The sequence below is a fragment of the Acanthopagrus latus genome, chromosome 1, assembly GCF_904848185.1.
Source record: "Acanthopagrus latus isolate v.2019 chromosome 1, fAcaLat1.1, whole genome shotgun sequence".
Lineage (NCBI taxonomy): Eukaryota > Metazoa > Chordata > Actinopteri > Spariformes > Sparidae > Acanthopagrus > Acanthopagrus latus.
The window spans coordinates 25,371,712-25,396,745 of NC_051039.1; the positions used below are offsets into that span (position 1 = coordinate 25,371,712).

Here is a 25,034-nt window from a genome sequence, read left to right on the forward strand (position 1 = left end):
TATCAGCTCATCCTCGTGCAGATGAAAGGTTAGGTGAAGTTTTGCAGTCCACAAAACATTTCTGGAGTTTAGCAGCACGAAAACAAGCGTTACGGCGTTCTCCTTGACAGCTCAAGAAGACGGGACTTGTTTTAAAATGTGAAAACCAGTGGGATTAAATAAAGAATGTGCTCCATACAGCTTCAAGATCCCAACTTTAACTATCCTAAACACATGGTCAAGCTCTTGCACTCTCTTCAGATGGGGTGTGTGGGAGCTAAAGTGAAGATTTCAGCTTTAAAAAGGGTGTAAGTAACATCTTTTCAAATTAGTTGTCAAATTGGTTGTTTGAGAACAAGTCCCCATCTACTTCAGTTGTTTAGGAGAGTGCTGCCACGCTGCCAGGCTCCAGAAATGTGTAATTGACAGGCATCTGACTTTCCAATGTCAAGATAATGATAATTTTTTAATCAGAATTCAAAATAAAGGGTGGTTTGACATCGAATGTTGGACAATGGACAGCATCAGACACGGATGAGTGTGTGTGTGTGTGTGTGTGGTTGACACTGCTTCACTCCCGGTGTCATGGCTGGGGGAGGAGCGCGCCGTGGAGGAAGTACGTGGGTGTGCGGCGGAGCACGTGTTTCATTTGCACACGCATGTGGAGATGTTGTAACGAGAGCAGGTAAATTATGCACGTGTTTGTGTCCAAATGACAACATCTGCTTACTGTCGCCTCCGTGAAAACGGTTGATCAGTGAAACATGCGGCATGAGCTGTGAGGATGAGGATCACAGCTGTGCGGCGATGCTGTCCGTATGAGGCTCTGTATCGTTGCTTTCCACAAGGTCACGAGGTACCAGGTGTCTCCAGGACCTTAGATGACTGTTGCACCCTGGGGATCAGAGCCTCTTCAAATTGAAGAAGTGGGGATCTAAGGGGCAATCCCCACTTCTTCAATTTGTCCATGATTTCCAACACTTTAATTCATCACCACTTCACCTCAAATGTGAGGATGTGCTGTCGCTGTTCGTGATGTTCTTACATCATGTGGACACCATTTATGGACAACGATTCAAAGATACGATTGACAGATCAATCACAGTCAATCCTTTCATGGACTGTTAGCTGCAGCCCTGCATGTACAGAAAGATAAGTTAGGTAAGACACAGCAGGGCGGCCGCACTGATCCCCAGGGTACAACAGTCGAGAAGGACCCATGATGCACTACAGTGATCACAGTCAGTGTTGTGTAAAGTACAACAAAAGTCATAATTGAGTAAAAGTAAAGATACCATGTTAAAATTTTACTTTAAGAAATGTGAAAATCACCCATACACATAGTATTTGAGTAAAAGCCCTGATGTCATGTCATTGTCCGAACCGCTTATCCCTTTCCATGGGGTCACGGGGTGTTGCTGCTGGAGCCAATCCCAGTCGCCAGCTCATCGCAGGGCCCTCACTAGTGAGCAACGTGGGGTTCAGTATCTCGCTCAAGGACACTTCGACATGAAGCTCAGCCCTGCCCGGAGCCGGGATTTGAACCTTCCGATCACTAGTCGACCTGCTCTACCAGCTGAGCTACAGCCGCCCCTAAAAGCCCTGATGTAGCTGATATTAAATGTATTTAAATATTATAAGTATAAGGTATTTCCATACATGTAAAAGTTGTATACTAACTGACTAATTATCTGCCGGCCAGATTATCAGATCTCATATTCAGCGGTTTTCTGATTATCTGAATTCATGTTTTTATTCATCTGATTGTTGATTAAACACATTACCGGTTCAATCAGAAGAGCATCTAGTAACTAAAAGTTATCAAATCAAATATATCATGAAAATGCAGGATATTTGCCTATATTTGCATGATAGGATAGTGGATAGGAAGTATAAAACAGCAGAAAAATGGAAGTACTCAAGTTAAGTACAAGTACCTCAGAAATATACTTCAGTTAGCAGTTAAGCTCCATGACTGCTATTATTTGTTAGTGTTGGTCTCTGTATTTTTTTTTTTTACATTTATAGTATTGAGTTAACAATAAACCCCACCAAGCGAAGTGTAATTTCTCTTTTGTTTTATATGGAAATGTCATGTAAATACACACAGTTCGTGATGTACAGTGTTTTTTTTTCATCTCATAGATTCAGTTATTAATAGCGCACAGTCCCTTGAGGCATTACTGCTCCCATTGTCAGTCGATCATAAACCAGTCTTCCTTTTGTTCATTGGCCCTCTCACAGGTGTATGGAAACTGTGACACCCATGTCACCTCGGCCCTGCTCCACACACCTGTGCCGACAGCGTTTGTGTTGTCGTGCTGTTTCCTCACAGCAGTTAGACGAAACCTCCTCACTTCTTTCTCCTCATTCATCTTTCACTGTGAAACTGCGACAGAGACCAGGGATTCAAATTTCCCAAATTTTATTTTTCATCTGTTAAATATACAATTTTTCCTCATACAATCATTGAGTTGGAATAGAAATTTCAAGATGCATACATAAGAAAACACAACAGCATCGAGCAAGTGTGAAACGTCCACCGTTTTGTTTTTCCTTCTCATATAACGGGGAGGGACGAGGCGCCATCCCTCATACCATGAGGTTCAAGAGAAAGCTGCTTGCCAGCAATTAAATACAAGTCATACAACAAATACATTCATTGTTACGAGAAAAGTTGATTTTTTTTTTGACAGCAGTCACTCATACTGAAATGTTTAGGAGCAAGAGTCTGTATAGAAACCGTAAACAGATTACATTCAAGCAACGTGTTTATTACTAGTCCTCCTCCTCCGGACTTCATATTCAAGTTTCAATATTCACTTCTTGAGGCTTTTAAATGTTCCTTCCACTAACAGATTTTGGCAGTAGTGAGAGTTGAAGACACTGAGCTTGGGTTTGTTCAACAGATGTGGTTTTGAAAGCCAACACTGGGTAAAGAGCTGTTTGACCGTACGATGACGCACGAGTCAAACACTTCCAGCAGTGCAAGTGCACATCTATGTTTTAATAAGTAATCCTACAAGGCAAAGCAAATATTTTTAGACTTTTTTCCAGGCCAGGACCAACACTGTCCTAGATTAAAAAAAAAAAAAAAAATCACTTTCTGGAGCACTCAGTGAAACCAGTCCTTTAGTCCCCCAAACACTTGTGGACCACAGTCCTGTTGGTTTGTGGTTTGTAAGTGATTGTTCTTTGGCCATTAGCCCCTCTACGAGACCTTGCAGGAGATTACTTCAGTAGGTACTTTGGGTGGGTATAAAAAAAAATCTTATCTGCTTCCTAACAAAAAACAAAGCCCACCTCTGTGGAAAAGCCGATTATCCAATCAAGTCACCATGGTAACCACAAGCAGCCCCAAGGTCTCTGGGAGACACTGGTATGTAAATGTCCCCAGCTCCCATGCTCCTCTCTTCTCTTCACAAAATGAGGAATTGTCAGGAGTGCAAATTCTTCTTTCTCACTCTCTGTCATTATATCTTTTCTCGTCATTTCTCTTCTCACCAAGGATTCACATTTTCTCGCTTCCCGACTTCAGGACAAAAACAGAGCTGTTGTAGACGTCGCTCTTCAATTCTTCTCCCTCAGCCGTCTCTCACTACCAAGAGGAGAAAAATGGACGCTTGCAGTGAAAGGTTTGTGTGAAGGCGTTGCCAAGTGTGACCACACGTCCCTGGCCGCCCGATCGGCTGCGCTCCACCACCACCCGGGGCATCTGAACCAGCTGGATGGGGCTCTTCCCGTCCTTCAGCGCCTGGGTCAGGTTCAGCACCTGGCGACAAACAGGTTTCATGATGCATGAAACACTGACATGCAGAAACCATGCGCTGTAAATGAGACGTGAAATAAAGGGAAACTCGGGGGGGGGGGTCCTCCCACAGAAAAAAAAATTACATTGTGAGTTCACTGCAGAAGCATTTTTTACTTTTGAGTCTCAGGAAAGAATACAGAATAAATCGCCCCTCTGGCGTGAACTTGCTAAAATATCTAGCATAAATGAATATTCATCAGTTTTTATTAAGTCATTCATTGTTTTGCCCTCAGAGAATCTTTGCAAACAACTGGCCTGTGGTTTGGCAGCTTCCCAGTGGTTACTGACATTGGCGTGACCCCTGTGATCGGCAGAGAAATCGACGGGGCAGAAGTTATGAAATGCATGCCCCTCTCCATTCTAACTCTCTAAACAGAGGCATGAAGGCTTCTTTCCAGGACATCTGAAATGTGCTTGAGTATTTCTTTCTCTCATCCATTTCTCTGTCCATCTCCCACTCACTGAGGAGGAGGAGGCGCAACATAACAGCAGACTACACGCTGCACAGTGCCAGAAACAGGCTGTGATAACTAAAATGGGGAAAAAAGTTGAAGAAATATAGGAGAATTGGGAGCCGCTGAAGTAAACCAGGAGGGGGAAATAAAGCAAACTGGAGCCGTCGGGGAAAATCAGGAAGGTTGGCAAGTATAGATAAAAAGGACAGGTCAGATTTATTCTTAATCCTGGTGCATTGGTTATTCTTGAGTGTGTCTCTGAGGCCAATATGAAGCAAGTTCATGTTCGGTCTAATCACAGCAACACTGGTGATGGTACATTATGAGAACTGGAGCTGATTGATATGTAGAAAAAAATAAAATAAAAATGAAATAAATAATGATAATATTGCAGATATTTTCACAGATACGGTGTCACAAGTGGGAAGTGGGAATGGTAATTTTTGCTTTTCTATTTTTTTTTTCTTTACTGAAAAATAAATAAACTGATCATAATGTGATTATTTTAACCGGACAAGCATTTCCCCTCTCATCTGTAGAATATGATTCATATGGTTGGGGCTCTGTTAACACCACAGTGTTCGCACTACACGAAAAAGGGACTTATTACATGGACGTAATTGTCTCTCTTTGGCCATTGTAATCATTATAACACACTCAGTGGTTATACATCCAAACAGAAAGGTGAAGCAGGGCAGTAGACATGGCTGGAGGGTGAGAAACTAGGTCAATATGGGAGCAAAAAATTAAGTGACTGAAAGTGGGGCAGAGAAAAGAGAACGAGGTGGGATAAAAAAGGAAAGAACTAAAAAGAGGACATAATGAAGAAAGAGAGAAAGAACTGATAGGAACAACAAAAATACCCACCTGTCCCCTCATGACAGACATCTGTCTCTCAAACATGGTTTTGTCAAAGCCTTTATCCGTCTGAAGAGAAAGACATAATTCCTGTTAGTGGGTTCCCTGTGTCTCTACACATGTCACTTTGCTGCTAGAGAGCTGTTTGTTCACATGACTATTACAGAGGATTCATTTTAATCTACATAAACATAGGAAGAGAGGAGAGAAGAGGAAATTTATGAGGCTTCTTCTACCTTGAACATCTCATAGAGGTCCTCACAGAGGTCCTGGACAAAGTTCATGTCAGAGAGGCGGGACAGCACCAGGTCTCTGGTCTCCTGGGAAAAGGCCACCTTAGCCTGCGGGAGCCATGCCCAGTGGAACGGGTCTGATGGGCAAACAGGACAGTTTGTCATGATCACAACACACAACCCTCACAACGCTCTGCGTGACATGAAACAACCTTTACCTGACACCACAGTCACAGCCTTGCTCCTAAACATTTTGCTGAGGGCTGAGAAAGACCCGTTGTGATCAAAACATTGATCTGAAACTCAAGACTGAGGCTGTTCTGAAAATAATACAAATAAGAACTTCTGATCAGCCCATATCGATTTCAGGATTAACTCAACTTCCTGTTATCCTGTCCAATCCTGGTTTAAGCACAACCTGCTTCTGGGCTAAGATCTGCCTTTTCCAAGTACAGACACAGATTATTTAATTGGTTCAACAGATAGAGATAATAATGAACTCCCTCATCCCTAATTTCTGTTGTAAGTGTACATTGTCTTGTTGTGTTACACATGTGTACTGTAAACAACCCTTTGTTCTTAGCCAGAAGACACTCAAAAGGAGGATCCAGAGAGGCATCTCTTTAGGCAAGAAATGAAAAATAAATAACCCATTTTAAGCCATTTGGTGGACGGGATATCAAAAGGAAAAATAATTGTATTCACTTTTTTGTTGAGAGCTCAGATGAGAGAAACGATGCCACTCAGGTCTGCTGGGTCAACATGAAGCTACAGCCTGTAGCTGGTTGGCTCAGCACAAACACTAGCATGACTGAAGGTAATAAAATACAACTACCTGCACCACCAGAGCTCAATTATCACAAAATGCTGTAGTTTTACAACAGATTTTACATGCATGTTTTTTGACGATTGAAAAAAGCCAGGCTAGCCGTTTCCTCCCGTTTCCAGTTTTAATGCTTAGTTAAGCTAATTGTTCGCTGACTCTAGGCTAAACATTTAGGGAAACATATGACCGTTATATCAATCTTCTAATCTAAATCTCAGCATGGAGGCAAATAACAGTATTTCCCAAATATTCGAACAATTTCTGTAATTTTCACAGGCCTGATTACAAACAAAAGTAATCTAAAACTTTTCTCTAGTGTTAAAAACTTTTACTGTTGTTATCATTGTGATTTAAATACTTTTGTCATATTGTTCACTGGTTGCTTGTTACAGCCATTTGACATTTTTTTCCTATTTTTTTCCAGGGTGCGTCCATATCCACTGTTCACTCCATTATTAGTGAGGACAATGTGTTGACAGAGACAGTAGTGAAGACAGAACATGAAGGATGACAGGTGAGGGAGTAAAGAGATCGACGTACAGGCTCTCCATTCATCCGGATGTTTAAAGGGGAAGGCCAGGCCGTTGTCGATTGCTGCTATCTTGATGCAAGAGTCTGAGCTGCTCTCTGGCCACTCTGCATCCTGCAGTGAGGAGAGAGAGAGACAGGATCAGAGACGTCACCACCACCAGCTGACTGAATGATTAATGACCAAAGACCAGTTATTGATCACTGTCCAAATCCCTGATTAATTGGACAGAGAGATGACAACCTTTGCTCATTAATCAGCACACGGCAAACAATGACTGATGACAGGGAGTCAGATAGTGCTCTGGCTGCTGTAACGAGCAAAGTCACAGGGGCACTGGGTTGTTCCAGACCTGCAATGTCCAAGCTATTGTTTGTGTGTATGGGGCCCTGTGTGTCCTGTGTAAGTACACAGGTGTGTGTGTGTGTTTGTTCAAGCTTTGTTATTTGTGCGTCCTGCCAACTTTACTGCAGCTCAATTGCCTGAAGCAGGATGAGAGCTTGTTATATAATGAATGTGAACAAACCTTAATTACATGCTGCCTGAACCTCACCTTTTGTCCATCCTCTTCTCCTCCTTCTCCTGGCTTCTCATACTTGATCAACCAGTTGTCATTCCCGCGATCTGAGGAGGAAATAGAAAACGAAAGTGTAGCGTGAGAAGAAGTTTCCATATAAACATATGTAGCTGGGAAAAGAAAGCACAACCACAAAGCTATTAAAATAATTGGCCGTGACGACGATCGTAAATTTAATTATGACACGCTAACCTGCAAAAATGCTAACAATTTCCACAAACAATGAAAATTCAAGAGAACACTGGTGACAATGGCTGTAAATGGCTTGTGTCCTAGAATTCCCAATACAAAATTAAAGGAAAAGTGAATGTAATGAAGTTGGACTAATGGACTGTACAAAGCTGTGTTTACATTCAGTAAACACTACTTGCATGTCACCACAGACACACCCTCACCTGTGTTTCTAATAACATAGTCCAACACTACCAGCCGCTCAAACTGGGACTGCAGCTGCTTCCTGATGTTCTCTGGCAGAGGTTCTGCTTCGAAGCGGCGCAGCCAGTAGTCCGCCTCATGGTAACCCTCCACAAACAGCTGAAATGAGCCCACCTGCGAACGCACAACACATCACATTTGCATAAAAAAAACAAGAAACATTGCACTGCAGCGTTCCGTGTTTGTAGAGGCTAGTTTGATTGTATGGAAATGAAGCCATGTGGCGCAGTGATGCAATAAGGGAAACTGTGATGTCAACAGGCCAAAATGTCAGCATTATGTAACAGTTGTAACATTAAGCCAACTTCCTCATTCTACTTCCTAATCAGATTTTCTTTTGTCACTTTTTCACAGTATCTACAAAGCTATCGATCATGTTGAAGGCTGCCTCAGATGACAAACAGGGAGCTGCAGAAACATACTATGGTGTTATACATGTTTCTGATTAAATGTCAAAACTGGCCCTGGGTGTGAGTACAGTACACTATGAAAGAGATATGAAAGAAGAGCCTGGTAAAAGAATATAATTCAAAGCAGAGATGACATTTATTCGTTCTCTGACCTATTTATTTGAATAAACCTGGGTTTTTTGTCAGGGAACACAGTCAGGCAATGTGGCACGATTCCTCATACTGTCCTCTGCCAAGGCTGCATCAGCAGCTATTCTGAGTCCTCCGCACATTGAGACAACACCTCTTATAACATAATGATGATACAGCAGACCGTGTATATATAAAATATAAAAAGCACCATGGAAGAAATTGTTTAAACGTGTTGAAAACAAAAAAAGATGACTGTATTATTATTTTTCTCAAAGCGAGGCTAGTATGTGTTTCACTCAGTAACATGGAGCAAAGAAAAAGAAAAGCTATCACACAAGAGGAGCAAAAACAGAGACTCCAGCTGATGCTTAACCTTGATACAAAACAGCTAAGAGCTAGAGACAGTAGACAGTAGGAGGTTACCGCTCTCTGTTACCTTGGGTGGGAGGCCCACTCTGTGGAATCGTCGTCCCACCTTGGGGACTTTCTCTAAGGCGTACTTCTTTCCCCTGGATTTGGCTCTGTCGATGGCGCTGTAGTGGAACGTCTCACTTGCCAGATATACCACCTGATAAAAGGAGGAGATACTCAGTTAACACCAGTTTAGATTTATCTTGTGACTGCTGCGCAATAACTCATACAACAAAAAAAGGGGGAATGGATTTCATTTAAACTGATGGAATGTTGCTGTTGAAAAAAACGCAAACACAAGAACGTGCATGCACTCAGAGGGCCCACCTTCGTTTTGGGCACCACTCCCAGGCCAAGCTTGGTGTCAACTAGTGAGGCAGCAGCCTCAGAGAGGTAACCCTGGTTAGGCAACAAGCAGCCTCGGCCGAAACAACACGGACAGCACAGCTAATAACAGAAGGAGATAAAAGGCGGGTCACCAGGAAGCCTTGAGAAAACTGTTTTTATAAAAAGCTGGTTAACAGTGTTAAATTTCTCCTAATACTACTTCAGATTGTTTACACACAGATACAACATGACACACAACATACCTTGTGAAAATATTTGGTCCATTTAGGGTTCAGGTGACCATAAGGTTCTTCTGACTTTGGTTTGAAAACACCAATGATTTTCTGCAGAAGGAAAAGATACATTTTGTAATTTTACGGGACATTTAAAGAGCCAGATTAAAGAACAACAGGCGAGACGTGTAAAGTTATAAGCAGAAGATGTCAAGTGACAGAGGCGCCGCTAACAAGTTAAAGATCAATAACCTTTCTCTGTAGCATACATTAAACTTGTTAATGTGAGACTAATCGTGCATGCTGGCTATCTGTTATCGATGCGGGCATCGCTGGCTGCATGATTCAGCCAGTTTCGGCTGTAGAGTCCTCCTCCTGTGAACATTACAACTTGCGTTAGCTGCTGGATTCTCCTCCAGGGCCATGTAGAGCCACCTCAAGGGGGAATAACTGCAATCAGTGATTTCGCATCTAATCAATTACTCCATAGAATCAAAATTGATTGACATACATTTTTTGATAAAGGATTCATACTTTCAATCATTTTTAAGCAAAACCGTCAAACATTACCTTTGTGAATTTAAAGATTTACTGCTTTTCTTCATCACTAACTAATGTAAATGTGCAGTCTTTGGGTTGGACAAAAGAAGCTAATTTGAAGGACTCACACTGGCTCATGATCTTCTACATTTCTTTTTTGACTAATCGATCAATCCATTAACTGTGACAATTTTGATAATAATTATGATTGTTGGTAGCATCCCCATTTAAAACTGGATCAGGAACGCCGGGAAGGTAATTTTAAACCGATATAAAACAAAACCTAATGTACAATGCAGTAAATTAAAAAAGGCTTTTAAAATGTTTCAAAAGCTCTGTGGTCTTTCCTCTGCTCCCCTTCTCATTCATCAGTGTCATTCCTTTATCTCACCCCTTTCGGGTCTTTGACAAAGTAGCTCCCACTGGAACCCTGGGAAATCCTCTCTGGAAAGACGCCATTCTCGATAGCTTGGTCTGCCCTTTGGATAATATCTGCAAACTCAGGATCATCAGGGAAGTGGTTGAAGTCCCCACCGTTGGCACCTACGAAGATAACATTAATACTCATTATCATACTAGGCAATCAGAGTGTGCTACAGAAAAAATCTACAACACATTGGTGCCACTTCCAAAGATGTGGTGCTAAATGAATGTCATGCTGCAAAAATACATTAGCAGGACCATTCACATTCCTCCTCATCATCAGGATCGCTGCTCAACGGTTATGGAAAAAGTCACAACTAAAAACAGATTGTTAAGGTTCCTGGTACCTTATCTACATGTTGCATGCTGAATCCAAAATCGTAAAAAGAGTAGAAAGCATATTTCAAAGAGAAAGGTAACAAAAAGTGAAATTTGGAGGAATGATTTGCAAGTCTGAAGTTAAAATCACAGATCATTGCAGCTCAGCACCCAATCAATTTCATCACCTGTTTTCACCCGTTTCATAGCATTTACAGATTTTATTATATATTTATGTGTGAATACTGAATAATGTTGTTTATTGTTTATTTTAAATCCTCAGGTCATCTTAGGAGAGCCTGGTCAAAAATACAAAGATGATATTTCTCTATATAAAAAAAAGCTTTTAAAAAGGTGAAGAGATGTTTTAAAAGCCCCCCACACAAATTTGTAGTTTGATCATTTTTTTTTCGACTGAAAATTATCGCTATGGTACAAATAATTTATCCAATCTTTTCATCTACTGTCTCTTCTCTAATAACCCATTCGTTATATGCACACAGTTTGTATGCGAGAGGAAACCAGAGCCAATCATCCTTTCTGAGACTGGAAATGTTCCCGAGCACACATGGAGTGAGAGGTGGGGCACAACCTGGACACACATTCACACCTACGGGCAATTTAGAATCACCATTTCAACAGTCTTGCTCATCTTTGGTCATACAGGTTGATTGCAGGCACAGATGGAACATGCAAATGAACCTTCCTACTGCTACCAGTCAGAAAATAACATTTGCTATTGCCTTGCAGATCTGATATGATTATCTGGATGTGACTGCTCTCTAATGGATATGGGGTGCTGATTATTCCTTTGATGAAAGCCTGGTCGTATGACATGGCATGTTCTACCCTCTCCTCCTCACACTGGGCAGAGCAGTCAGCTGACAGAAAGGCTCCATATGCTCTGTATCAGTCACACTAAAGTCACAGTGGGATGTGGGGAGAGATGAAGGGACAAACGAGGGTGGAGGGGGGAGAATGGACAAAGGGATGTGAGGACAGTTAACATGCCATTTGTCACAGAGAGATAAGAGGAAACAAAGATAGCTTTGAAGCCAAATCTCTTGAAGACAGCTGAGAGAACCTAATTAAAAAGGAGGAAGGAGAGAATAGAAGGATGGAGATATGCAAAAATGACATCAGAGACCTGAGTTATTTCAAAAGCAGATACATGTCAGGGTTTACTTAGCCATATAACCCATGAGGCCTGACTGGATACATTTAAGGTCCATTGTGTGGGATTAAGGGGGATCTACTTGCAGAAATGAAATATTTATTTCACAACGGTGTTTTTATTACTGTATAATTACCTGAAACTAAGCTTTGTTGGTTTTTGGTCCCCCAGACAAGCCATCATTTTGCACTGCCATGTTTCTACAGTAGCCCAGAACCGCCAAACCAAACAGTGGCTTGTCTGTGGGGCATTTGTGTTCTTAGTGTCCACCGTAGGTGAGGGTGAGACAGGAAGTATTCAGTTGGACTTTTACAATATCTTACCACCCACACTGTTTTTGTTAACATGTTGGGTGATTTGTGACTTCCAGTTAAGCCCATTTTCATCCAGCTGAGAGCCGGCCACAATATTATCACCAACAGCTCCCTCTTGGAAAAAAAAAAAACAAAAAAAACCACACCACTGCATTTTTTATGTTTTCAAGGTCTGTGCATGAGGTGCAGCTCAAGATAGAGCTAGGGGTTACGCGGCTGGGCTGGGCTTGTGTTTTGTGCGACACTGGCACTCAGTAAGTCTTGTTTATACTATGAAATTATTAAAATCCTGCTTTGAGAGTAAACCTGAAAGTTAAGTACTGAGGATTTTAAGAACAAAACTAACTTGGGCAAACTTCAACAACAGGTCAGATTATCCTTTAGTCAAATTTTGACTGTCAGCTGGTGAACCCAACCTATTAACTGTAAACCACTGCCTGACACACACAATTTACATCAGTACAGATTTCAATCCCAGATCTTGAGTTGGAGTAACATAAAGGGTATATCAAGTCTTAAGTGTTAAATGCCAACACAACTGGTTTTGTTCATATAATATTGTCACTGGACACTGTACTATACCGATTGGAAAAGGCTTGATATTTGAAAGACATGCCACAGGTGATCCCCTGTTCTTGTGTGTGGTATGTCATCCAAGTTGATGTATAGCCAGCAAGTTGTTATTGCCACCCTGCCACTGTACAATAAGTGTGGCCATGAAGGTGTCTTTCTGTTGATCTGAAGGGAAGCTGATCGTTATCTAAAAACAGCTCCATCTTGACTCTAATACGGGTGTAATATGCTGTCAACACAGAGCTAAAGATAGATTGCGATACAGTCCTGCTAGATGCCTCTGATTTACAACACAATTCATCTGCGTGTTCGACAGAGCTGACACAATATTTTATCATCGTCATTTCATTTCCCACAATAGATTCAGTGCATTTATTCAGCTGTCATGCCTGATGGAGGATGTATGCTTGGAGTGGATTGTTCGTGTTGATGAAAGTCTATGATAATGTCATTGTGTAGTGTGACTGCAGGAGGCACAGATGTCTCCCCCCTTTCCATTATTCTCAGCCCGCAGAGAGTAAATACACATGCATACTTTCTCCCTCCCAAACGCACTCGCAATCATCATCAGCATCATCATCACGCACTGTACCAGTCTACAGAGTGTTTGCCTGTCCGCCTGTGTGTGTTTGCTCGCACAAAGACCTCATGCATATTTAATGTCGGCCCCGGAGCCCTTGGTCAGTTGATGGCCCCAGCAGAGCGCTTTCACAGCGGAGTGCAACTCACTCAGAGCTCAAGAGACCAGCTGACCTGCAGTGAACACAGCGTGAGCCATTGCAACACTGCACTCGGAGAAGACCTGAGGCCACACTAAACTTTACACACAAGTTTATATATACCCTATATACATACTGAGATATAGTAGTCCTATGCCTACACTGATAAATGAATAAATATGTCAGTGTAAGCAACTCAAACCATAAACCATATTTTGCGTAACATAGACTTGGAAGATTATATGAATGCAAATATCAGCTGGTTTACGGTCAGCTCGCGTGAGATATGCATGGTAGAATTCAAATACGAGAACCTGGCATGACATTTTATCTCAGCTCTCCCTCCCTCTGTGTGGCTCCTAATTTATAATGCACTGAATAAAAATGGTACCGCAATTCTACACCTGAATGCTATTATACTAAAAGGCCACAGGAAACGGGACACTAACACCTGCGAATTCAGGCTCAGCGCGTCTGTGGCCTAGATTTCTGGCCCTGATAGATCCTGGTCAGACAATAGACCTCTGCGGAGAGAGAAAGACCAATGGAAGTAAACATAAAAGGGAAACAAAAATGCTCGAAACTATACTGCGAGGTTACAAAGAAAGGTGGGCGGTATGAGGGGGAGAGGTGTTAAATCCAATTAGCAGTCAAGTCAGGATATGTGCCGCTTCCATGGTGACTAGATCACCCTTTTCTCCTTTACCATGTTTTTTTTTCTTTTTATAGTCCAAAACAGACCTGGCAATGCAAATATGTAACACTGACATACTAACAGATAAGGCTGGCAAAGAATAGATTCTGTTAATCTGTTGTTGAGAGGAAGAAACCTGAACACTAAACACATCTGAACTTGTATGAACAAAGAAAAATTGTGCAAAAGAAAAAACACAAGAAGAATCAATCAATAAATCATAACAGTTTGTTGTAAGGGGGGTTACAGTAGGGCCATTTCACAACCGATGACTATTAACAGTACTTTGGACCTGTGTGTAGTGCTCCAGTGCCACCTCATATCAGACACATGGATGATAACATGCAGCCATTACATCAGCTGACTGGAAAACTAACACAGTCTTCACACAGACAGGTTGATACACCCAATCTCCATGCAAACACAAGCCAGATCCCTTCAGCATAGGACAGATGTAAGGATACTTTTCATAACCTTCACACAGATGTCTGTCTGTGCAACCAGGTAGTTTTTCTTACTTTTACTTCTGATCCTTCATATCCAACATCTAGGTTCCCCACGTCAGGCCCCAGACCCTCCAGGGGCCCTTGGCTGACTCCCAGTGAAGACCATGTTGCATTCACTGTCAGCCACACTCGTAACCTAACCTAGTAATCAACCTCTGCAATCTTACACTGAGCGATATGCGACAACAAATGCTCCTCATGACATAACCTTATTGAACATAGGTTCCTGTGATAGCTGCCTACTTATCCACCAGTACGTCCTGTGTAGGATTTCACAGTCATCGATCACAGTTACCTGGGGAGGACAAGGTGTCTTTATCCGACGACGAGCTGTGTCTGTTCCGCCTGCTCCTCTTCTCTCGTACACCCCGCGGAGACGACGAGCTTCCTGCTAGGCACGGTAACAACAGCGCCTCTTCCCCGGAACCGTCCGTCTCCAGCTCGGTCAAGACGCTTTCACAAGAGTCCGAAATGCGGACGGCGACTCCAGGGTTCGCCGCAAGCCCCAAACCTAACCTATTCCTGTCAAATAATACCGTCGGAGGGTCCGAGGAGTGAAAGTTACACTCCGAAGAAGGCACCGCTGTCGCCCCGGTGTCCAGCGCTGGCTCGGTTGCCTCTGTCGGGTCGCATTCTGACATCATTGTTGCCCCCCCCTTTTTTTAAACAAACAGTTATATGTACGTTAACTTACATTGAATTTTCCTTTAAGCTGTCAGCCTTCCATTTTTAAAAGACTCATTTCTTTCCACGAGTACATAAAGCCCAAATAAATGATTGGAAAGCAGCTGGTCTCTCTCCCTCATATGTCCACATAATCCTTCCTTCAAGCTCCTCTCAGCTGCTTCCTATCTGCCTCACTGCGCATGCGCTCCACAAAGGTACACCGTTGGCTGAGGTTGCCTTCAGGTGCTCCGTGTGAAGTCCGCCCTCTCGAAAATTGAAGACGTTAGCACTTCTCTCGGTCGAATTCGCTCTTGATTCGAACACCCGGTGAAAACAGTCCACACGTGCAAAGTTAACGTGACTGGACTACAGCGAAATATACATTTTTATATAAAAAATGCGGAGGACCAGAGGACCAACAAAAGACAAATATGGCAAGTTATTGCTGGTAAAAAGCCGCTTTCATGGGTTTATGAGTCACTGGGTTTAGTTTGGATTACCTGTTGGCCTGCTTTGAAAACAGCGTTGCACTTTCCTTGCCCAACTCTTCCGTTTCTGCGTCTCTAATCTAAGGCAATTTACACTATAAATAATTCACAGCACACCGCAACATTGACCGCAGCCAGACTTGCTTTAATCAGGAATCAAATAATAGTGCACGTTACATTACTGGTAATAATCAAAAAGCGACGCTCTGTTGCACAATCGGCACTATTATATCGCTATGTAATCCGTCACAATTCAAAGTGTTTAATTTTTCATCAGAGTAGAATGATGCGTTCACTGCCCATTCATTGACTGCCTTTGAAATGTAGCAGTGACGTTTATGGCCACTAGATGACGACAGTGATACACAAATACAGACCAGTGCAGCGTGTTGAGTGCCACGCAAAACGACTTCTCCCTCGACGTTTGGCCTATTTTATTCATTCATTAATTTCCTTTCATGTAAACTAGTACTGATGCTCCTTATAGACCGATTTGGAGTTGTCTGTTCCTCATTGGGTGCCGTTATTCTTAATGTTTGGCCAGCACACGAGTTCCTGGCCTAACCACTGACTGTCTCTAAACTTAATTTCAGAACCACCAGTGGTTGTTATCTGGTTCACCGTCACCAGAGAGAGAACTTTTCTCTAGTTTGGGTCCCTGGAGGATGAATGCAGGTTCTTAAACTTGCCAGACGTAATACAGTTAACTCTTCCCTATTCGACTTTCCCCTCCTTGTTCCTCTGTCCCCTGTATGGTTTCTCTCTTTTCTTTATATTCTCAGGGAGCCCGTAATTCCCCCAGAGCACCTCACTCTCCCTTAACCCCTCAGCCCCTCTCCACCGAGATCTCGGCCCCTCCATGCCGCCCATCTCTCTAATAAGGGAGTGAAGCTGAAACACATGCAAATGAGCAGTCAGCCAGCTGCTATCACAGCAGTCATGTGATCTATCAAGGTAGGGGGTTATGGGGTGAAGGAGAGAGGAGGGCGAGGGGGGAGGAGAGTGCAGGGACAGAGGAGGAAGGAGGATGAAGGAGGGATCTGAGGGGGATGAGAAGGAGATGGACAGGTTCAAAGACATGCTGTAAAGATACACAGGCATCCCTGTGCCAGCTCTTTGCTAGATGTTTAAATAATCCCATCAGCCCTCTCTCCCTTTGTCCATCAGCTCACTTTGTACTGCTCCTGCCTCTGCCTCCTTTATCCTTGAAATGCTTTATTTCTGTACCCATCTACGCTTCAAGGACAAATACCTGAAATGTCACCTGTGTGACACATGACACTTTATAGAGAAGCACACTTCTCTCTTTCTGTGTGTGTGTGTGTGTGTGTGTGTGTGTGTGTGTGTGTGTGTGTGTGTGTGTGTGTGTGTGTGTGTGTGTGTGTGTGTGTGTGTCTGTCAAACCTATGTACTTCACCCACCACTGGGTGACAAGCCCCTGCAGCAGTGTGCATGAATGCCTGTGTGTATGTGTGTGAGATCTGTCTGTGCCTCACTGACTGTAGTACCCATTCCAGCAGATTCTGCTGGCATAAGATCTGGTTTACTCTGCCAAAAACAACCACCAATCCACTCTACCTTCCTCCCTCCTTTCCTCCTTTCCTTTCTTCCCTTCCCCTTCCTCTGGCTGTGTGATGGGGGACAACCCTATGGCTTGACTTCATTTTATGTGCATGCGTGTTGTTGGAAATTAGAGAATTTGATTTGATTTGTTGGTTTGCGAGCAAATACATCCACTCTGGAATGCCAAAGCAGGAGCATGTGGGCTCCTGATTACAGTGTCTGCAAAGTTCACCACAGAGACGGAGACATCCACCAGGATCTGCTGTTATGATGTTTAAAAATGCCTTTATTGATATTAACAACTTTCTACATGCAAAACCCATGTATATTATAAAAGTGAATCACACACTTACGTGACTTCAAGGGATCATCACACATTTATAAATAATTGATTTTATTCATATTCATTTATTCATTTTTGGGGCCAATAAAGAGGCTGTGCGTGTCTTTTGTGTGTCAGCTTCAGTCCATTCTGGATCAGGCTGGTGTCTGTGAAGGAGCACTGCACTGCAGTCACCTGTTACCTGTCAAGAGAGATGCACACAGAGGAAGACATTCAGAAATAATATGTGTGTGCAGTCCTTTCCTGCACGTGTGTGTGTGTGTGTATGTGTGTGCTTGTGTGTGTGTGTGTGTGTGTGTGTGTGTGTGTGTGTGCTTGTGCGTGTGTGTGTGTGCGCTTCCTAGCGGGAAGGCAGTACCTCTTGGACCAAACATCTTCAGGTAGCAGTGTGAACAGTATGGCTTCTCGTCATACTGAAACACAACCAGCAGGACATATTTACTGCAATATCCTGCTCCTATTCAAACACGTTTTCACTGTTTTTCTTATACAGTTCCTCATCCATTCTCCTCTTACCTCGGCATGTTGTCCAGCTGTGAGTTGTCTGTTGCACTTTTGACACTTCAGACACAGAGGGTGGTAGTCCCTCCCTAAGGACCTCTTCTTCTCACCTGTACAAAAAAAATGAGGACTGTGTTTCAGAAAGGCAGGGTGGGATATCTGAAGGAGACCAAATATTTTCTATCTTGTTTTTTTTTTTTTATCCCATTCCTTCATTTTATTGTATATGTTCTTGTGCGTGTCAAAGGTCTTGAGTCCACACCAAGAGGAGCTCCTCTCTCCCACAGAAAACACTGCTCCTGAAACGCCTCCTCAGCAGTCCCGACCTTTAATTCTGTGACTCTGTGACATCACACTACGCCACCAATCTATGCCAAGGAAGCCAATTTAAATGTAATTTAAGTCATTTAAGAATTAATTTAATACAGCTCAGCTGCTGTCGTTAGCGTTGCTGGCTCAGGTGTGTGTGAGCTGACCAATCAGGGCCGAGTGGGTATTAAGAAGTGTTGCCTTAAATAGACAGTAGCTTAAAAAAAGAGAACGTTTCAGACAGAGGGGGAATACAGTCCTGCAGCATTGGACAGTCAATGAAAACTGACGTGTGTTTTGGGCATTAAAGCATGTAACGCTATTCTAGTAGTAACACAAATGAAAATTCTGAACCAAAAAAATGAGCACGATATGTCTCCTTTGACCAAAAGGTCAGTGGAATTTTGCACACAGACATTGTATTTTTATAACATCATGTCTGGATACTCTGGAAATGTGGGACAATCACGGCAATTAAATCAAAAATGTTTGTCAATGAATTTACAGGAAACAGCGTGATTCGACTGTCTGCCTCAGAACACAGACCGTTACTCTCATCAGTGCAACTAGACCAAAGAGGGCTGGTGCTGGAGGAAAAGAGGTAAGTAGGCCAGGTCACATCAGAGAATTTTGAACTTAGCTGGCACTTGAACAGGCAAGCAAAACACACAATAAAAGAACAAGATAACAAAATAGACTTGAAATAGCTGCCGTAAGTGCTGTTGTTCGTCTAGTAATGAGGTTGGAGTGTAATAGAGAGACAGAAGGTAAGGAGGAAACCCAGAGAGCAGTGTGCAAGCTTGTCTGGCTAGACCCACATCCTGTTGTTATCATGGATACGTGTACATGTAGTCGTGTGTCTCTGTGTGCGTGTGTGTGCTTGAAAGAGAAGCAGAAAGAAGCCTTATTTTAGTCCTCTTAACAGAGAATAGATCCAGACATATTGGTGAATAGACCTATAAACCTTTGTAGCATGAATATCAAAGCCCCTTTTATAGGGCAGATATTTTGACTTGTCAGTAGCGGCAGTATGAGTCACTATACGCATGACAAACAAGTCCTAAAAAGGGTCACTATGTCATTTTGGAAGATTGAATTCAAACACAGAATTGAGGTAATAATATAAAATCAGAAAAACAAGGTCCCCAGAACATTGTTTTTTGGAGCTAGAAAGGTGGCAGGGTTCCGCCAAATCTAAACAAAGCTAAACACATTGGAATTGTGTTGTCATAGTGCACCTTTAATACCGGCGCATCCAAATGGAATGCAGCCATCATTAGCATCATGAGGTACACCTGTGATCGGCAGGTCATGTCCACTGTAACAAAGGCCTATTGTGAATTTTGTAAATATGTCTTTTACCCGTTCATTCCCTTCCTTTAATCTTATGAACTTTTTTGTTTTTGTGATGAGTTCTGTGTTAACGCCCCAACTTTTTTATTTTTTCAAATTCATCAACTTTTTCCTATCGCGGCGACTAAAAAGAGACAACCTTAAAGAGAGAAAATAAGCGAGCAACACAGACAGACACAGAGGAAGAGTCCAAAAAAATAAAAAAATAAAAAAGGAAAGAGTTCAGACTCACCAAAGTAAACGGGCTTCCCACAGATTGGACAGTAGCCTACCATTATGGTATGTAATTATTTATTGTATAGTGTGGGGTGGGTGCACTTTAGCCGGCACGGTGAGTGAATTCGTCCCCCGAGAGCGTACGAGTGCACATGAACGTGTGAGCTGAGAATTGACAGGAAAACCGTTAAACTGCAGCGATGTCGGCGTCCTGTGAAGTCAAAACCAGGATGTGGTGACTGAGACGTCACAGGAAAGAGAGAGAAAAATGTGATTTGAGATGTAAATACTATCATCAGCAGAAAAAAAAAAAAACAGGAGACAGCCGGCATCCTCAATGACTTCTTTTATAAATGATGACAGATATAAAGGCGTATAATTAAGCCTCATTTTGGAGTCAATGTATATATGTTTATAGTGATGCTTTGGGCGGCTGTGACACTGCAAGGGGAGAACGGAGAAGAGAAGAGAGGAAGAAAGAAGGGTGAGGAAGGGAAGGGACAAAAACAGCTGTCAGCAGCTCAGATTCCCAGCTATCTTCTCTCCTTTCCTGCTGTTTTCACCCTCTTTTCTAGATTAAAAACAAGGAGTTGATCCTTTCAATTGAAAAGGGAAACCTGACACTTGTGCCTTTCTCTCCCTCTCCCTGCCGATCCCCTCTCCCTCTCTCATTCCCTGTCACATACTCACACACATGCACGCCCACGCTCACTGACTCACACAGACTCACACCATACACCCATTTATACGCTCTCTCTCTCACACACAGACACACAGACACACACACACCAAAAGGCTGTACTTCTCCTCAATGACATCACATAAGGAGGCTACAGCCAAAGAGCAGAGGGAGAGGCAGGGTGAGGTTGGGTTGGTTGAGGGACAGACTGGGGGAGGTGTGTCTGTGTGTGTGTGTGTGTTTGTGTGCGCGTTTGTGTGCGTGTGTGGAGGCGGTTATCCCTCGGGGTAGGTGATGGAGGTGGACCTGGGGAGGGAAAGGGGTGAGAAGAGATGAGCGAGACAAGGATGGAGACAGTAGCCGGCCTCAGCTCAGCGGGGACAAAGAAGATGAACTCAGATGAACTTCGCGGAGCTGAACAGGGCCTGCTGAAATCAGCGTGGAGGACAGGCAAACGTCTGTGTGGTTCGATCTCTAGCACAGTCCACGGAACTTGTTTCTTGCTCATGAAGGACTCAAAGAGACGTACAACTGCATGATAGCAGGCGTTAAAATACAGTGGTGGAAGAAGTGTTTGGATAGTTTAATGAAGTCACAAAACCTCAAAAGTAAAAATGTGGAACCGAAAATTTGAATTAAGAATAAGTTAATGAGTATTAGCAGCAACATTTCCTTGGAGTATTTAAAGGTAAATAGATTGTTATTTTAAAAAATCGCTCTTTTCTGCATAACTGTAACCTTTTATGTATCATTCCATGTTGGTTTGTTGTTTGAAAACATTAAAGGGGAACCTCTAAAGCCTGCTGCTCATCTCTGCTTGAGGGAAAACTGAACCAAACCGAACTCTGGGCCTGGGAGCTGCATTGTGGAAATAAAAGGCACCATGTTTTAACAAGAAAGGAGAATAAATGCAGTGAAGAACAATTAAAAAAGGATTCTTTTTACAAAACTGTCCACCATGAGTCTGATGTAAATGCCAAATCTGTGTATTACTTTTAAACTTTATTTTATTTTCAATATCCATGTTTAGGAAACTCAGTAAGGGTATGGACTAATGTAAAAAAAAAAAAAAAAAAAAAGGAGTGAATTTCTGGAACTTGAACTTTAAATGAAAGTTTGCATTGATTTAATTGACAAATATGTATGATCAAAATGTCCTGTACCTTTGAAATGTAGTGGAGTGAAAGCATAAAGTATAGGGTTGATGTACTTTTGAACTGACCCACAGCAACAAAACACACACACACACACACACACACACACACACACACACACACACACACGCATATATACACGTGTGCAATATTTGTAATGTTTTAACATGTATTTTGTAAGCCCTCGCACATCACAAAAACGTCTGCGTATCATTTCAGCTGCTGATGAACTTCAGAGGGCTATGAAATATATGAAGTATTTCGTCATTTGCATATTTGCCAGCATCCCTCTCCTGTGTGTCACGCTTTGCAGAGGGATGGAATACCAAGTAGCTATTTCATCTGACCAGCCTTCCCTACAGGATAACCTATCATGTCTCTCCATCAGCATTCATTGTGTGTGGACAGCGCTAGGAGAGTTACATCCTGGATCTGAGGCCTATATGCATCCGCAGCTTACATTGTTCTACATGCAAATGATGATGTCATGATTTTAATAGAGAGCAGATAGTGAATATGCACCAAAAAAATAAAAAAGATAAGATTGGAATCACTGGAGTGAGAAGGAAATGGCTAGAAGGGGAAGCAGAGATGATTTCCACAGGTTGAATCAGAGGAAATGTAAAGGAAATTAAAAAGAAAAGGGGGAGCGGAGCATGGAGAAACAGAGGCAATGCAATTGTGAAATGGAGAGAGAAAGGAAACAAGAGGAGACAAGAGAGGGGGCGTTAAAACCACATTTCCCAGAGGATCTTTTGGTAAAGCTGCATTGAGAAAACTGCCAAAACTCTTAACACACATTCCTGCACTGGCACGCACCTATGCAAGGTTAACTTCTGCCAAGTCATATGAGATACACCGACACACACTGGATGGAGAGATGCGGGGATATGTGTGCACATGTGTGTGTGTGTGTGTGTGTGTGTGTGAGCAGGATTTATAGTAACATTCAGAGAGCGATGGAAACAGACAGAGCTCGGAGGAGGAGGGAGAGAAACACTGGCTCTGCTCCTCCGTCTCCTCTGGTGGGTTGGATCTTGCCGAGGCCAAACCCTCCGATGCCGGCTCTGAGAATTGTGTGCGGGGGGGACACAGGAAGAGGCTCAGGAAAGAAAACGGCTGGAAGGATTCCTTCTTCCCACACATAAATGCACTCTTGATCACATGTGCGTACACATGAAAGTACACACACACATACACACACACGGAGCAAAAGGAGCCTTTGGAAGGCTTCGGTTTTTTTCCCCACTCACTCTCACACACCCACTCATCATCACGTTTCAGTTCTTGGCATCCTCTTTTCTCCTCCGAGCCCAGAATATGACATGGCTTTGGGGTTACATCTCAGCTGCATACACACAATCAGCCTCACAGTACAAGACATATGGCAAACCAAATCAAGCGGCGTTTCAAACGTTTGACAGATGAAGATAACCAAAGGACCACATGGTGATTTACTTTGTGGTACCTGTTTGAAGAAACTTTTTTGCTTTCCCTTTGATATTTTCTTTTGCCAATGTGAAAATATCAGTTTTCAGAATTACTTTTCCTTGCTTCTTTTTAAATCATTAGACTGTCAATGAAAGGCGAACAGCTTAAGGATTCCTAACTGAGCCAAAGAGAAAAAAAAAAATCTCTCACCCTTCACTGTTTCAAAGACATTCTGGTGCACATTTGGCACAGCCAGTTGGGTATTTTGGTGTGCTGTGCACCATGGTGTGGCGAGCCATTTCTGGGGGTGTGTTTTCCACAAATATCCCCCTCTGTGACGGCCCTTCTGGAGTCAGCCGATCTAAAGGCTATAATCCTCTACTTAGGGTATGAGCGGTTGGAAAAGTCAAGAAAATAAGTCCTTGTTTTTCATTATTAATCTGGCAAAGCCTATAAGTCCCCTCATGCCTCTATGTAGTGATATGATTATGGCACAGTGACTATTACTACGTGATTAGTAGCTGTGAGTAGCTGGGTCAGTCAGATGGCATTAGGGGATATTTTGTTGTTTTGTATAGCCTGTACAAAAAACAAAAAAACAGGGATGTTCTTCTGTGTGTGTGTGTGTGTGTGTGTGTGTGTGTGTGTGTGTGTGTGTGCGTGTGTGTGTGTGTGTGTGTGTGTGTGTGTGTGTGTGTGTGTGTGTGTGTGTGTGTGTGTGTGTGTGTGTGTGTGCTAGTAGCATAAATTACACATGTGTTTATGCCACTCCAGCTCTCAGTTCTCTATAGGGCTGTTATACAATGCCAATCTTGCTAAAAAAACATGCAGCAAGAACTAAACTAGTGGCTTTCACTCATCGTTGTGATGGTATTAACTTCAAGAGCTGCTTACCAAAAGAGAGTTGGCTAAACACAGCGAAGGCCAAGTTGAGATTTTTGTTACATCTTTAGTCTTGCTAATCTATTGGCGGGTCCAACATTTTGGTCCAGACTGAACTATCTCCACAACCCTTGGACAGACGGCTTTGAAATCTGGTAGTTTTCATCTACCACCAGCAGGTCACAATTTCAACTCACTCTGTGAAATATCTCAACATCTCCAAGATGGAAAAGCCAAGCATTCTGGCACACAGACATGTATGTGCTCCTGCAGACTCTCCTGAATTTAGCCCTGGTCAAGTTTCCAATACGTGCAGCGCCTTCATTTATGACCAAACAATCTGCAAAAATACTGACATTCCCATTGGCCTTTACTCTCTGTTCAGTGCTAATAAGCACATGTTAACATACTATCATGCTAAACTAACATGGTGGCCAAGGTTGACACTAAACCTACTAAACAGTTAACACTGGTACTCAGCATTCTAGCATGCAGTTGTTAGTGTTTAGCTTAAACTATCAAGGTACCTCAAACCTACAGGCTCACAGAGCTGCTAGCTTGCTTCTTTGGTTGTCAACACACCAGAGAATATCTTTTGTGGGACGAATGATGTCCAAATGTTTTACTTTTTTGGTAACACACTGTAAGTCTGCTGGTGGGCCAGTCATCACAAACTCACACCATGCAACAAATCATTAATCAAACCCACAATGCTGTGTTTTAATTCCTAATAGGGACTGTTTATCTATGAGAGCTGAACATGTCAGGCTGAATTTGATGTAAATGAGTATAAAATCTAAAAACCTGATTGAATGATGTGGTCAAAAAACATGGGAGGTGTAAATATCAGTGTTAACATTGATGAGTTGGAACGAAGTGATAACAGAATACAAAGTATTTTATGACAAAACAAGGTTGAAGCCGTGTGTTAAGGGGGCGATGCGCTTATTATACACCATTTCAAACTTCCAG

General features: G+C 42.6%; 2 protein-coding genes and 1 long non-coding RNA gene across 4 annotated transcripts; 1 reads left to right on the top strand and 2 right to left on the bottom strand.

The window, feature by feature from the left end:
- Positions 1 to 2,387: 2,387 nt before the first annotated feature.
- On the bottom strand, positions 2,388 to 15,121 carry pi4k2b (phosphatidylinositol 4-kinase type 2 beta). The gene is made up of 11 exons (XM_037108856.1): positions 14,773 to 15,121; positions 10,148 to 10,299; positions 9,247 to 9,327; positions 8,984 to 9,103; positions 8,682 to 8,813; positions 7,664 to 7,817; positions 7,245 to 7,315; positions 6,703 to 6,805; positions 5,340 to 5,473; positions 5,113 to 5,172; positions 2,388 to 3,751 (listed from the first exon to the last, which is right to left on the bottom strand). Exons 1-11 carry the CDS (start codon positions 15,119 to 15,121, stop codon positions 3,578 to 3,580), a joined length of 1,530 nt encoding a protein of 509 aa, XP_036964751.1. The 3' UTR covers positions 2,388 to 3,577.
- LOC119025378 lies at positions 15,118 to 21,532 on the top strand. Of its 2 annotated transcripts, none has more exons than XR_005076802.1 (3): positions 15,118 to 15,591; positions 18,855 to 18,948; positions 21,381 to 21,532. It is a non-coding gene; the product is annotated as an uncharacterized LOC119025378 (long non-coding RNA). The 2 variants fall into 2 exon arrangements; XR_005076803.1 differs by lacking the exon at positions 15,118 to 15,591 and adding an exon at positions 18,331 to 18,739.
- On the bottom strand, positions 17,463 to 20,273 carry zgc:195282 (uncharacterized protein LOC100192223 homolog). The gene is made up of 4 exons (XM_037108868.1): positions 19,933 to 20,273; positions 18,054 to 18,148; positions 17,896 to 17,950; positions 17,463 to 17,718 (listed from the first exon to the last, which is right to left on the bottom strand). The coding sequence occupies exons 1-4, from the start codon at positions 19,973 to 19,975 to the stop codon at positions 17,708 to 17,710; spliced, it is 204 nt and encodes a 67-aa protein (XP_036964763.1). The 5' UTR covers positions 19,976 to 20,273; the 3' UTR covers positions 17,463 to 17,707.
- Positions 21,533 to 25,034: the final 3,502 nt, after the last annotated feature.